Source organism: Moschus berezovskii, chromosome 3, assembly GCF_049115385.1.
Source record: "Moschus berezovskii isolate FMDL1 chromosome 3, NW_MosBer_1.0, whole genome shotgun sequence".
NCBI lineage: Eukaryota > Metazoa > Chordata > Mammalia > Artiodactyla > Moschidae > Moschus > Moschus berezovskii.
The window spans coordinates 52,414,455-52,430,237 of record NC_142462.1 but is presented as its reverse complement, the minus strand read 5'-3'; the positions used below and the strand labels follow the sequence as shown (position 1 = coordinate 52,430,237).

At 37.6% G+C, this 15,783-nt stretch overlaps 1 protein-coding gene across 1 annotated transcript; it reads right to left on the bottom strand.

The window, feature by feature from the left end:
• Positions 1 to 1,462: 1,462 nt before the first annotated feature.
• Positions 1,463 to 15,341, bottom strand: PSMC2 (proteasome 26S subunit, ATPase 2). Its single transcript, XM_055420723.2, has 12 exons — positions 15,181 to 15,341; positions 13,443 to 13,480; positions 12,841 to 12,922; positions 11,621 to 11,720; positions 6,597 to 6,728; positions 6,126 to 6,198; positions 5,652 to 5,747; positions 4,812 to 4,976; positions 3,896 to 3,983; positions 2,011 to 2,213; positions 1,819 to 1,915; positions 1,463 to 1,731 (listed from the first exon to the last, which is right to left on the bottom strand). Exons 1-12 carry the CDS (start codon positions 15,248 to 15,250, stop codon positions 1,574 to 1,576), a joined length of 1,302 nt encoding a protein of 433 aa, XP_055276698.1. The 5' UTR covers positions 15,251 to 15,341; the 3' UTR covers positions 1,463 to 1,573.
• Between the last annotated feature and the right edge of the window lie 442 nt (positions 15,342 to 15,783).

The window sequence follows — 15,783 nt, the reverse complement described above, 5'->3', positions numbered from 1 at the left end:
GAATGTGTATTTTCTTCTTTTTAAATGGAATACAGACATGGTACTCTAGTTAGTGTTGATGCTATCTGCATGCATGTGTCTGGGCAGAGACACCCATATTTTTCAAATAATTCATTGTGTACTGATTTGGTGTGTGGCCAGTAGATTATTGTAATGGAGATGTCAAGATTATTCAGAACCTATAACAGGTTCGGCCTGAGTATGACATATCCAACTTGAGCTGTTTCAGATTGGTGCATCTGATGTATATGGTGATATGAACAAGTGCTAAGACTTTAAAGAGTGTGTTCTAAATGCATACGTTGTTCAAAACAGTACAAAAACATAAATCTTTAGTATTCACTTACAAGCATCACTTGGAAATGGTTCACTTTACTTCATACTTCTTGAAAGACTGTAGTAGGTTTAGGGAAAAAAAGCTTTTCTGATCAAGTTCACAATAATGAAAAGAAAAAGGATGTTGGTTAGATTTTATGAATGAATGGCTTTAATTTTTCTGCTTAAAAATTTTCTTATTTAAAGATTTCAATGCAACACTTAGAGCATTTTCTATGTTGTCAACTTTTTTTGTGAATTACAATGTACAATGTATCCATCTCTATTTGCATTACCTATGAATACTGAACTACAATAAAAATATTCTTTATTGTGTTTGGGTCTCAATGTTTGGGAGGGGCATAGGAGGGGGTTATTGTGGTGAAAGAGGGAGGGAATTTGGTGGTGGCGGTACATGAAATAATTTTAAAGAGCTTTGTTTAGGATTCTAATACAACTTTTATTTTAGAAATACTTCAGTGTAGACCAGAATTCTTATGGGAGCTTTACCAAAATTTTAAACCATTAATTTATAAAATGAAAATAAGTTCTTTTCTGTATAAAGCCAATTCTGGACTTTCTAAATGAGATTATTATAATACACATAATAATATGTATTATATATTATTCTTTCTACTTTACTACTTTGCTAGTCATTAATATCAATAATCCTTAATTAATTTGAAATCGACTTAAATGGCAAAGCAAAACACATTACATAAGATGCTTCTTACAATTTAAACAAAGTTTAGCCAAAGCTTTATTATTCAACATGGTAGGAAAAAAAAACTATTGAAACACATGTGATCATGTGCCTTGATGGGCCACTGTGATGAGGGAAGAAGAGTATTATGGATAAAAGTATCAGCACTGGAGCAGTTAAACTTGGACTCGAATCTCAGCTCTGGGACAAGGAAACAAGGTAGGAAAATTCTGCATCTGTTAAATCCACCTCACTGGGCAGATACAGTGGCAGACACAATGAGATAATACAGGTACAGCACCCTGCTATGGTCAAAGTGAGCACTTTACAATTTGGAACCTTTAAATGGTTAGTGAGTCAGAAAACAGCTTTTCTGTCTAATGGCATCAGATATCACCCTTTATTGTACTGCAGAGAAAAAAAAAGACATCTGGTAAGAAAGCATACAATTTTGAAAACCATTTATTTTGTGTGTGAAATGGTTATTAAGAAACCTGTATAAGGTTAGGATTCCAATGAAAAGAAAAGAAATGTTTTCACAAACACCTCCAGGGCTCAGTTGTATGTCATATAGCGGGGAGTAGCACTGAACTTGGCATAGGACTTAATGACCTTATTTACCGCTTCTAAGAAATCCTTCTCAGTAGCAATTTTTCGCCGTGCTCGGATGGCAAACATACCAGCTTCTGTGCAGACGCTTCTGATCTCAGCACCTTTCAAACAAAAAGAAAATAACAGGCTTAAATAAAGCAGCCCAGACAGACAAACCAAAAAAACAGAAGCAAGACCTTTCCACCTACCAGTGCTATTTGGACACAGTCGTGCTAACAATTCAAATCTGATATCTCTTTCAACACTCATTGAACGGGCATGAATCTTAAAAATGTGAGTCCGACCCTGAAAACAGGGAAATTGACAATGTTAAAATGGAAATAGCACAGGAAGGAAAAAATCTCAAAAATCCCTTTTCTACAGTAAAATGATGTTCCCACCTCTAGATCAGGTAAGCTAAACTCAATCTTCCTGTCCAGTCTCCCTGGCCTCATGAGTGCTGGGTCCAGAGTGTCAGGTCTGTTTGTAGCCATCAGCACTTTAATGTTGCCTCGAGGATCAAACCCATCCAGCTGATTGATCAGTTCCAACATGGTCCTCTGCACTTCATTGTCACCCCCAGCACCATCGTCAAAACGAGCCCCTGAGAAGACAGGAGGAAAGACATGGTCTTCACATTCACTCAGAGAAGCACTCTGTCTGGTGAATAGCATGCCCTCCAGCCCAAAGGAACCTCTCAGTTACAAGTAAATTCTTTAAGAACAGCCTGCTTTACACAAAATTAATTAGAAAGGGTTCATCATAGGTTTAACATAGGTTCCTTTAAATAAGTATTTTTTTAAATCTTTTTTAAGCAATTTTGTTTTTTAAGTCACTTAAGAACACCTCCTTTGTTTGACACAATATACATCTGGACTAGGTAACAAAAATACATGCAAACTTTAGCACTATAATGGTATTTGATTATATGTAAGAAAATGCCATGCTCTTTTAAAATTCTCAAAACTGTCAAAAATATGGCTAAATCCATAATACAGTAGAACTGTAACAGCTTCCTATCACACCAATTTGGATATACTAGAATACTCGTGTCAACACTCGCCTTCATTTCAATCAGCATAGCACAAAAAAATACCTTCAAATATATATATTTTCATTTTAAAATTGTACAAATACATACTGCTGCATTAATGTATTATGCACAGTATCAAACACCAAAATGAAAAATTGTTAAATGAGATTAAATATGAACCAAAATCCCAGTATTTTCTTCCAGTACCCTAATACAGCTTTATACAAAACTGTACCTTAATACATTTTTATATAAAATCCACTTTGGAAACCACAGATTCAGAGCATCCTTACTTCGTAAGGCTTATTCCAAAGGTATTACAAAAATGACATCAGGGTCACCACACCACATCTATAGCCTGGTCAAATTACAGCCCTTGAACATTTACTGAAGAATGTCCAAAGCCGACAACACCCGTTGAGTCTAAAAGCAAGGCTAACAACCACAGTCCCCAACCAGTGTTACAGTGTCCACTATATTTTTTTTGTCACTGAGTTCATTAAATCACAATTGTCTAGTGATATAACACTTCTGCAGCTAACAGGGACTATTACTTGTATAGACTGTAACAACAGCCAAGGAACAATGGAACAGTATAGAGTTTTCAAAGTCTATTATTTCTTACTTACTTCAAACTTCTCAAAAACCCATGAAATAAAGTTGTAATTATTCTTTTTATAAGAGAAACAAACTGGAGCTCAGAGTTAGTTAAGACAACTTGTTTAGATCGCACAGCTAATATTGTATTTCATCAAATCTATGAAGCCTGTAGTAATATTTTATGTACATTTAATGAACTGCTGCTGCTGCTAAGTCACTTCAGTCGTGTCTGACTCTGTGTGACCCCATAGACGGAAGCCCACCAGGCTCCCCCATCCCTGGGATTCTCCAGGCAAGAACACTGGAGTGGGTTGCCATACTACCAATTAAATTATGCCTCAACTGCTTTCTGATCCAATTAAATGAAGCTGTATCTCAAGTAAGGAGTTGCCAAAGTGTGAAAATATGAGTTCTGTGAATGAAATTGGGGAAGTTCAAAGATAAAGACTTTGAGAAATACCAATGCTATTTAATGCTTTTCCCCTTTATGGTATAGTCCTGCTATTAGATCTGTAGCTCTCATGTGCCAAAGCTCATGAAAGAGTTGGAATTAAAATTTCCTACAAGATTATCATTATCAGGGACCTCCACACATACTACTATAGAATCCTCATGAAAGTCAGTCCTAAAGTTCTCTGAGATACCATTCATACCTCCAATAGCATCAATTTCATCAAAAAAGATAAGGCAGGCTTTCTTTGTTCTGGCCATTTCAAAGAGCTCTCGAACCATTCGAGCCCCCTAATGAAAAAAATTATTTGTTAATTCAGACCTGGTTTAAAATCTTCTTAATAAGTTATGCTTCAGTATTTCCTACAAGTATCCTCAACTGTCATTACCTAAAATTTTTTCACAAATATTAAAGTGTGTTACCTATTCCATCAAATTAATCTCACTAGGTTTAAAGCACTATTAAGTAATTTCATGATTCTGTACTTATTAAATAGTCAATAATTTTAAGACTTGAAGAGATCAAATTAACACAATTAAATAAAGGCACCATTTCAATCAATAAAACTTGAAGAAATAAAAGAATCTGATCACTTGGCATTTCTGATCACTGAATTTGATTTGTAAGTTTTGATCAAAGAATCAAAGTATATGTCCACATATAAAGATCCTTTTCTAATTCTCATTTTAAGTATACTAATCATTAATGTTTCAATGTAATATATTCAGCCCTAAACTTACTCCCTAATGAAAAAAAACATGTCTGTACATACACCACCCCCCACACACATATATAATCTCTGGTCTCTTTATCAAAAGAACATAAAATACAGCCCCTGAAGTGAATACACTTTCTAGTACATTCTCTGGGCATTACTGGGGTATTTATCTTATAAACCAAATCTGTAGAAAATGGTACCCTTCAGTAAGGAGCATACTGATTAAAAATGTTAAGCAGTTGTTTATTTCCAAATAACAACAAGGGAAGACTAGTGGCTTCTAGACTTCTAACTATCAGGTCTCAAGCTTTCGATGTGGAATCACCATTTTAATTTCACCTATGCTTTACAAATCTTTCATAGAGCTACATATTCCTTGATTATGATCAATTTACTTTACCTCACCGACATACTTCTGTACAAGTTCAGATCCAATAACTCGAATGAAGCAAGCATCAGTCCTATTGGCAACTGCCCGAGCACAGAGTGTCTTGCCAGTACCCGGTGGACCAAAGAGCAGCACACCCTTGGGAGGCTCAATGCCAAGGTTAACAAATCTCTCTGGCTGTGATGGAGACATAATTTTTACACTTACCACTTCTCTATAATAAAAACAGGACTATCTCTACATCAGTAATTTTAAACCAAAATTATTAAGTCCACAATTTATGTATTTGATCTAAATAAGAATTTTACTTATTCTATGACATAAGATCCAGACTCATTTCATTAATACCCAAGGCTGAATGGCTTTTAAAGATATCCTGCTATCCAGGGTTAACAAAAACACTTTTTTCCCCTAATTAAAAAAAAAAAGTGTTTAAATAACAAAAGTTATTATCTCATATTTAATATCTTGGTTTTTTGCATTATCCCCTAAGCTTAATTTGATTCAATTTAAGCCCATTTCTTCTTGATATCATTAAAACACACTGCTTCTTTTATAATAACCTACCTATAACACATTTACCATATTTATAAAGATTGTATCTCAACCTCCCTTGTCACTCTAAATAGATTTTTCTTTTTTGAATAGGGTTGGCTGCTCAATTCTATTGCTTTCTCAACTGGAACATACCAATTCTCCACACCTTTACTCTCTAACCCATCAAAATTTTCTATTTAGGAAAATAAAAATATTTTAAACGAATATACAGGCAGAATTTTAGTGCACAGCAGGCAAAAGGCTGTCATATCTTTGTGCAAAGAAATGTAAAGAGCAACAGTCTCAGTCACTTACATGAAGCAGTGGGGTCTCAACTACTTCTCGAAGTTTCTCAATCTGTTCCTTACAGCCACCCACATCACTGTATGTAACATCAGGTTTTTCCTCCACCTATGAGAAGGATGAAAATGTACAACATAGAGCCACACGCTTTTGAATACTAACTGTTCTATCCAGTAGAGTAGACCCAATACCCTAAAGAAAAGTCAAGATTTACGCCAAGTAAGAATTTTAATAAAAATTGAATCAACTGCCAGTGTCCTAGACGCACAAGCTGTCCTACCTGTTATAACACTGAGTGAGAGGCAAACTAGTAAAAGACTGGCAAAGACTGTCTCATCTGAAAAATTATTTTTAAGATGTTGGCAACTCTTCAGTATACATGCACACATTAATGTATTTTATTAGTTAAAACTTTCAACACTTTTTGAGATGAATGCAATTGTATTCAAATTCATGCCATTCCTTTCCCCTCCCGCAGTTTCTTACCTGCATCATGGTAACTGTTGGGTCAATCTTAGGAGGCAATGGAATGTGAATCTGATATTTATTTCTGTCCACACTGAAGAGGTAAAAAAATATCCTCACTAATACATACAAAAAAATATACTGAATTATCATGTGTTCTATATACATTACATTAACTCACTTAGTCCTTACAACCATTCTAGGGCAAGTGCTTCCTCCACCTACACCATGTTACCTTAAATAGCCCAGCAAACTCAACTCTAAAATTCTGTAGTTACTTTAGTCCTGACATTTAGGCCATGAAAGGCTAAGTAGGGGTGGGAGGTCAGGAAGCAAATGCAGAAGAAAAGATGTTCAACCATAGTCCTCTACTAGATTACCCCTTGGTATTCCATGACACCCAGTTCATTTACTCAAAAGAAAGTCAAGGACGTGAATGTGACATGGCAGTTTTAATGAAAGATGAGTATTTACTGTAGATAGAAATCTTACCCAACTCTCATCCCTTCTTCAATGTCGGTAGGTGCTACCTGATCACTGAGGTCCACCACAAACTTGGCAAACTGCTTCACATTGATAATGTACTTCGGGTCCTCTGAGTCAGCATTGATTATCTTTGTGCATCTAACATGGCAAAAGGCTTGATTAGAGTAAGGAAACTGAACCACTAATAATGAACTGAAGTAACTGGATTCTCTCCTGGACAAGCAGTACACTACTGAGCAGGTGTAAACTGCAGAAACTGGGCCACTGTTAACGATTCTTCTCTACAGAATATGCTCAATCCCAAGGGTCTGCTCAGTTTTAGTCAAGCCAGTAAAATTTCAGAAGATATATTCCCCTGGAAAATTAAACCCAAACAGTTCATCATTAGGAAGTTCCCTTTCTTGATTTTCATAACTATATCCCTTTATTAGTGATACTCCTCTGTATCTTCAGGTATTCTCCTTTTTATTTTTCTTATTAAAAGTCATCTTGTCTTATATCATGTAATAAATGTGTTTTCATTTTTCCCTGAGTTTATATTTCAAACCCATTTTTACTCTTGCAGCTATTTTTAACTTAAATATATTTCTTCCTATGGGTTATGCTGAAGGTGAATTTGCTATCCCACATACATCACAGGTGGAGAAGGAAATGGCAACCTACTCCAGTGTTCTTGCCTGAGAATCCCAGGGATGGAGGAGCCTAGTGGGCTGCCGTCTATGGGGTCGCACAGAGTCGGACACGACTGAAGCGACTTACTTAGCAGCAGCAGCAGCAGCAACATACATCACAGGAGAAAGTAATCTATTGCCTATTTGCTATACTATCTGCTTACAGAAGAAACACAAAAACAAACAGAACTCATATGAGAAAAAGCTTATAAGCTACCACAATAAATACAGGGAAATACAAAATAGTCTCTGGAATGTGCATTTAGGCAGGCTTCCCTAGTAGCTTAGATGGTAAAGAATCCGCCTGCAATGCAGGAGACCCAGGTTTGATCCCTGGGTTGGGAAGATCCCCTGGAGAAGGAAATGGCAACCCACTCCAGTACTCTTGCCTGGAGAATTCCATGGACGGAGGAGCCTGGTGGGCTACAGTCCATGGGATCACAAAAAGTCAGACACAACTGTGTGACTTACTTTAACTTTTTAAGAGTAAGGTAAAGAATGCTTTGTCCTTGCAACATAAATTGTGGACAGGACTCCATTTTCTGTTATTAGCCAAAGTCTACCAGGAAGTATAATTTTATATAAAGTATCCATCACTACTTTACCTTGCCAACACAGATACAGATTTTTTTAATCCTCGGCTGAGAAAGTATATAAACAGGGACCTCAACTTGCAGACCACTGAAGTAAAGAGTTTTGAAAACCTGCTCATCCTTAAAAGCAAACAAAACACTGGCAAAAACAGTCCAAATCAACATTCTCAGAATTCTGGAAATTAACTACAGGTTTGGAAAAAAAAAGGCTAAATCCCAGTAAGAACAGTGAGTGTTTTGCATTTAAACTCACTTTAATCCCATAGCTTCTCCCCACCTCTGCGGAAGACTTGAAAGCCAACAGCCTCCCAGCCATGGTAAAGGTGGAAACAAGCAGCCTCCCTGAGGGAAGGCAGGGATGAAGAAATGGAGCTCCTCCAAAAGCCCAGTCTCAGAGAACTCCTGACCTCTCCAACAGCTAGCTAAAAAGCCCCATTCTCAGGATTTGTTTTTATCTGACCTGACTCAGAGTTCACTGTTTACAGACACCCTCCCCACAGGGCACTTATTGGAAACAATCAGTGGCAGTTATTTAACATCAACTGTCTGAAACGGCATTTACCAGGTGGGGATAACAAAAGGCTGACCAAAAAACTTCAAAAAAACAGGAACAAACCCTGGGGAAAGGAGAAATCTGAGTTCCAAAACTGACGTCCAGTTTCCATCAAACAGTTATGAGACACAAAGAGAAGATACGGCCTATACACAGGGGAAAGGCAGTCCAAGGGAAGACACTGGTCTTACTAAGCAGAATCTTTAATTCGTGTCATAAATGTTTTTTTTTCGAAAACCAAAGGAAACCATGTCTAAAGAATTAGTGGGAAGTGTGAGAACAATGTCTCACCAAACTGAGAATACCAATGAAGAAAGAAATTGGACTGGAATATTATTTGGCTATAAAGAATGATGTTCTGATACAAGCTACAACATGAATGAAGCTTAAAACATTATGTGAAGCTAAGGTCAAAAACAAAGGGTGATATATTACATGATTACGTTTACATGAAATATCCAGGATAGGCAAATCCATACAGATAGAGTAGATGGCTCAGAGGTTAACGCGTCTGCCTCCAGTGCGGGAGAGCCGGGTTCGATCCCTGGGTCGGGAAGATCCCCTGGAGAAGGAAATGGTAACCCACTCCAGTATTCTTTCCTGGAGAATCCCATGGATGGAGAAGCCTGGTAGGCTACAGTCCACGGGGTCGCAAAGAGTCAGACATGACTGAGTGACTGAACAGAACAGAACAGAGTAGACTAGTAGCTGCCATGTCCAAAGAGAAAGGGGAATAGGGACAGGTAATGTGTTTGGGGTTTCATTTGGAGGTGGTGAAAATATTCGGCAGAGAGTAAAACAGAAGGTACCAAGAAATGCTAGGGCAAGGGGTAGGATGGTGGTAGTGGTGGTGCTAACTTGCTGAAAATGAGGCAGGTGTGGCGGTGAGAGCGAAAGGGTGATTAAACATAAGAGAACCTGCTGCTGACATTCCCTAGACCCCTACCTCCACTGTTCTTCCAAAATATTGGAGACTGGAAAAAACAGGAGACAGAAGACAACTTCTCTAGGAAAAATGACCATCCAAATGAAAAGATCTAAAGATACTGACATTGAAGGCTCCCCAACTAAAAATTCAATTATATAAGCTACAGTGATGTTTAGGACAGACATGCTTCACTACTGAATCTAGAGCATCTATCAGCTTTTTTGCCTCTCACTAAAACAGAACTCCAAAGATTATCAGACATCTAGCATAAAAGACACACACCATGCAAACCAGTGCAGCCACTATGGAAGAACAGTGTGGAGATTCCTTAAAAAACTGTAAACAGAACTGCCACACAACCCAGCAATCCCACTGGTCGGCACACACACCAAGAAAACCAGAATTGAAAGAGACATGTGTACCCCAGTGCTCACTGAAGCACCATGTACAATAGGTAGGACATGGAAGCAACCTAGACGTCCATCAGCAGACGAATGGATAAGAAAGTTGTGGTACGTATATATAATGGAATATTACTCAGCTATAAAAAAAGAACACATTTGAGTCAGTTCTAATGAGGTGGATGAAACTGGAGCCTATTATACAGTGAAATAAGTCAGAAATACATACATACCAATACAATATATTAATTCTGTATCATATAATATGTGTATATTAATACACATATATATGGAATTTAGAAAGATGGTAACGACAACCCTATATGCAAGACAGCAAGAGACACAGATGTAAAGGACAGACTTTTGGACTCTGTAGAAGGCAAGGGTGGGATGATTTGAGAAAATAGCATTAAAACATGTATATTACCATATGTGAAACAGATGACCAGTCCAAGTTTGAAACAGGGCAAAGCCGATGCACTGGGACAACTCAGATGGATGGGATGGGGAGGGAGGTGGGAGAGGGGTTTGGGACAGGGGGACACATGTACACCTGTAGCTGATTCATGTCAATGTATAGCAAAAAACACCACAATATTGTAAAGAAATTAGCTTCCAATTAAAATAAATAAATTTAAAAAAAAAGACACCAAGCAAGAAAAGAAAGAAAAACCATCTTAGAGGAAACAGAAACCTTCCAGTTTAGCCTTAGCTTCCTTAGAGAGGACAACAATGTATTATGACCATGATATGAGAACAGGACATTCAAACAGCAACAAAACATATACACTGAAAGAAAGAAAAGCTCAGAAATTAAAAACTTAAGTGAAGTGAGAGGGGGAACAAAATCATACATGGACTCAAAGTTAAGAAAAGATCATGAAAAAGTAGAGCAAAAAGACACAGAAAAGCAGGAAAGAAAGATTAGCATATCCAAACAATCCAGTATCAGTAACAAAAGTCCAGAACAGAGGACCAAGAAAATGGAAAAAAATCATTTGCAAATAGTTTCAAGAAAATCTACACACTGAAGGACATGAGACCCCAGCACCACAGATTAAAAAAAAGTCTAATAATAAGAAGTAAGTATCATACTAGTCATTCAGTTCAGTTCAGTCGCTCAGTCGTGTCCGACTCTCCGCGACCCCATGAATCACAGCACGCCAGGCCTCCCTGTCCATCACCAACTCCCGGAGTTCACTCAAACCCACATCCATCGAGTCGGTGATGCCATCCAGCCATCTCATTCTCTGTCGTCCCCTTCTCCTCCTGCCCCCAATCCCTCCCAGCATCAGAGTCTTTTCCAGTGAGTCAACTCTTCGCATGAGGTGGCCAAAGTATTGGAGCACAATACAAATTAAAGTGAGCTGGGTTTTTCGCCCAAATGGCAAAAGTGTAAATATCAATAATCATGTATCTTAACACTGATCAGGCAAATAAACATTTCCCTCAAAACCTTTTGATTAAGAGTTTAAACTGGTCGAACCATTTTTTTCTCTACACATTTCTAAATGGTAAGTACCTCTGTCCCCGTTCCACTTCTAGTAAGCTAATATTTAGACATGTATGCACATACACAGAAAAATATTTAACATGAGAGTTCAAAGGAGCGCTGATGTCTGAACATCATCACTTATGAACAGCGAGGAGGGAAAGGGAGGTTTTTGTATTTTGCTCTGTATTTTCCTATATCATTTAAATCTTTTATATGATTATTTATTTGCCTATTTCTTGAATTATTTTTAAAAGCAAAAATTTTAACCCCAGATACTTTTGGAGAAAGCTTTATTTACTTGGAATATGGAATAAAAACTTTTTATGAACTACTGCCTTATACGCAAAAGTACAGATAAAAAATAAATTTCCAGACACCACTATGCATACCTCGCAACCTGCAAAGGCTGTTCACTCTGGAGTGTTTGCTTATCCGCAGCCAAATCCCAGAGTGCTGGTGGGGCCAGGCCAGTGTCAGACTCTTTAATACCTACATAAACAAAGATCACAGAACTCACTGAAATGTACTGCAAGCTTTCTCAACCTCAGCAATACTAACATTTCGGACTGAGTATCAGGTTGCTGGCGTGGTCCTGTGCATTCCAGAATGGCTGGGAGCATCCCTGGCCTCTAGTCACTACATCACTTCCCCCTCAAGACAGGATAATCAAGAGAGTCCAGATATTGCCGAATGTCCTAGGGGGATCACCCCAAGTGAAAACTACTGCCCCAAAGTACACATAGGCCAAAAATGTAATGCCATGTTTGACATTTTTTTGTGCAGGTCAAAAACTATAAAACTTTACCATTCAAGTTCTCAAGAAGAAAAGTTTCCACCTACTAGGCCGCAGTCTGCTTACTTCAAGCAATAAATACCATGTAAGATTATATTTTTATTCAAGAAATTCTGACGTGTTTATTAGAGTCTATTGAACTTGGCCTTGACCAACAGAAACATTACTTACTTAAAGGATGATGTTTCTTAATTGCTAAGCGTTAAACTTGCTTGTAGAAATAGTGAAAGAGATTATTAAATGACATGCACTTTCTTAACAGATAAGGGGAATTTTTTTTTTACATTTCATTTTTTAGTTTATTCGCTGTGAAAATAAAGTTACATATACTGCTTTACACACGTGGGCAGAAATAATACATAATTTAAATCTGGAAGACTGGATTTTATAATACTCCTTGTTAGCAATTAACAGTAGAATAGGGATGATGAACAGTAGACATAAAAAACTTTATTATTTTTTTTTTCATAAAAAACTTTAAAAAGTGAAAGAAAAAAGGAAGGAAACAGTAATAAAAAATTAGAGTGTATTAGTTATTTGTGCATATCCATTATATTCACTAATGGATTTTTGTGGTTAATATGGAACTTTGGCCCTGATTCTATGGAAGAAATCTCTTCTATTTTGGCTTTTAAAGTGAAAACAAACTATTTATAAGAGTAATAGCACATTTATTTTAGCAAATAAAATCGTTTTTGGTAAAGGACGACTTTTTTTAAATGGATGATTAAAGAGTAACATTTGTATTTCTGCTCCTTTGATATAATTAAACCATTACACATAAAGAAAGAAAACAGGAATAAAATATATTTATACCGGTGAGCTCATTAATTTTCTTGAGAAGTTGTTGAATGTCATCTTCCACCTGTTTGATCTGCCTAGAGTAAGTGCTCTGACCCTAGGAGATAAAGGATATCAACAATTTATTAAAGTATATTAACAAAAACTTTTAAGTTACACTTGTAATAGTTATTATTGTCCTAAAGCTTGTAAAAGTAGAGTTTCTCATTTTCAGAACAATTCCTGAACCAACCTATACACCCCAAGCAGGCAACACACCATAGTGCAAGATAACAAATGAATATGATGCCTGAAATTATCTAAAATTGAGGCCCATTCCTATGCTTTAAAACTTACCATTTCAGCTAATTCATTTTCACACATTTTCAATACAGTAAATATTTGTGTAAATTATTTCAAATATCTTTTCATATAGTATCACACTTTAATTACAAATAGTATAAAAATAATGTATAACCTTCTGATTTATTCTAGATAGAAACTGCAGATATGTAACATTTTTCAGTGAAGATTAAACTGCTGAAAGTCTCTTCTAACTATTCTGGAAAGACAATACCAACAAGAGTCCTTACTTCAACACAAAACATCTGTATTTTGTAGATACTGAAAGGACTTACATAAGTTTTCAGCAAGGCAATATCCCCTTCATCCAGCGCTAAAAGAAGAGAGATAATACATGAAATTCAAACAAAAGAAACTTGAGCTCACAATTTTTTTCTGTTCAATTCAAACCACACCAAATGAGAAGAACTGTGAAAAGTTGTAGTAATATAAATATAACCATCTATTAGTTCCTGGACTCAAGGAACTTTTATCTAACTGGGCGAAGGCAGATTCTTAACATTATATAAAATAGCTTCAGAGTGATATGACATAAAAAGAACTGAGAGCCCAAAGACTTTTAAGAATCAAAACGACTTGAGCACTAGTCCCAGCAGGGTCATGCATTTGCTAAGTTACCTTGGAAAAACCACTTAATTTCTCTGAGTTCTCACCTGAAAGAATGTTAGCCTCGGTGTTTCTTTAAGATCAAGTAAGACATGGATTTAGAAACACAAAAAATTCCACACATATGTTATAACTGTATCCAAGGGATAAACCTGTTAATGTTTATAGAATTATAACTTATCCAGAGAAATACACAAATGAAATGTTAAATTAACGACTAAGTTTTCCACTGGGTGACTGAGCACCTCTTTCAAGGAAAAAGAGTGAGATGAAAGTGGAGAGGAAATGCTTCTTTGAGGGGTGGGTGACTATTAAGAAGAAAGGGTGCTAGGAGAGGCTGAACTTGTTCAGAAAGGACAGAGTTAAGAGAAAAAAAAAAAAAACAAAAAACCACCATAAGAACATTTTAAAATAACCTATAAGAAACAAAACAGCATAAACATGAGTACAAAAGCAAAAAAATCATGAACACAAGTGTTGCGGGTAAAGGGTCAAGTGGTATGGTCTCTAAGGAGAGTAATCCAGCACTATCTATAAAAATGTCAAAAAAGAAAAAAATTCAACTGCATTTCTAAAATTTACCCTACAGCTTGTGTGTGTGTGCATGTAGTAAGACTTACATGAACAAGGTTATTCATTGTTCTATAATGGCCAACGGATTAGAAGAAAAGGAAATGTCCATCAATGATGATTAATTCATACGAGACTGAAAGTCCAATAATTTGGATTCTATACAGTTCACACTGACTCTATATAATGATGTAAACTAACTCCTAAAACATACTAACATTTTTTTTATAAAAGCAAGATATACAGAAAGTTACATTTATGCTTTTTCTTTTTTAAAAAAGAAAAGGAATATATAAGCACACTTGCTTGTATGTACACAGAAAATGTATAGAAAGATGAGGCAAAATGGCAACATCAGCTTCCTCTGTGGAGAGATGGCTGCGGTCAAGGATGACGCTTTTCAGTTTATCTTTTTCTCTTTGGGGTTTTGAATCATGTGAATGCGATACCTAGTCAAAGAATTTTTTTTTTTTACAGTTATGTCTCAGGATCCTGGCTATGCAGTGAAAGCAGCAAGTTGTCACTTGAGGGAGCGGAGGAACGGAAAAGAGGGTCCAGGTAAGCCAGGCGGGGAACTTTTCAAGGCCTGCAAGACCAAGTGGAGTGGGTGATTTCTTCAAGACCTGAGAGCTGCATGGGAATAAAAAGTTCGATCAGCGAAAGATGAACCCAGGACGTGGGGCAGAAGGAGGGCCCAGAGAAGACCAGCCGGTTACCCCGGCTGCCGCACCAGACTAAATCACCAGCGGCACCAAAGCCCGGAACCCACTCCCCTGCCCCCACGCCGGGCCAAGACGGGTCCTGACGCGGCCCGGAGCCCCTGCCTGGCCGACTGACCTCGGATGGGCTTGTCGTCCTTCTCATCTTCTTTAGTTTTCCTCTGATCAGCACCGAGGTAATCAGGCATTTTAACGGCGCCAAATACCCCAGCTCCTCGGTGATTACACAGCACCTTCCTCGCTTCCGGCGGTGCCCCCACCTTCCCCTTCCTCACCGGAAGTAAAGCCGGCTCCGCGGGCCTTCTTATGCGGCGCCGGGCAGAAGAGCGCCCCGGCGGTCACACGCCGGCATTGCACCCGGCGAAGCGGGAAAGCGGGAAGATGTCCCAGTTTGAGGGCGAACGTCGCTCTCCTTCAGCCTCTCACTGTGGCGAGGTCCCTCAGCAACAGATTTCAAGACCAACACAGGCTCAGGTTGCTGAGTTTAAATCCTGCTTTAGTCATTTACGCTATACTTTGGCGTGACTTCTTTAATCTCTGTGCTTTAATTTTCCTCTTGACTTCAGAGTATTGTGGAGGCATTAAACAACGACGTATGTAAAGTACCTGGCTTATTAGATACGCGGTGAGTGGTGGCTTGTTTTATAGAGTGAAGGTAAATAGGAGTTGTTCATTAATTTGATGTTAACGACGGATGGGGAGGTAAATTGTTTCCATTATT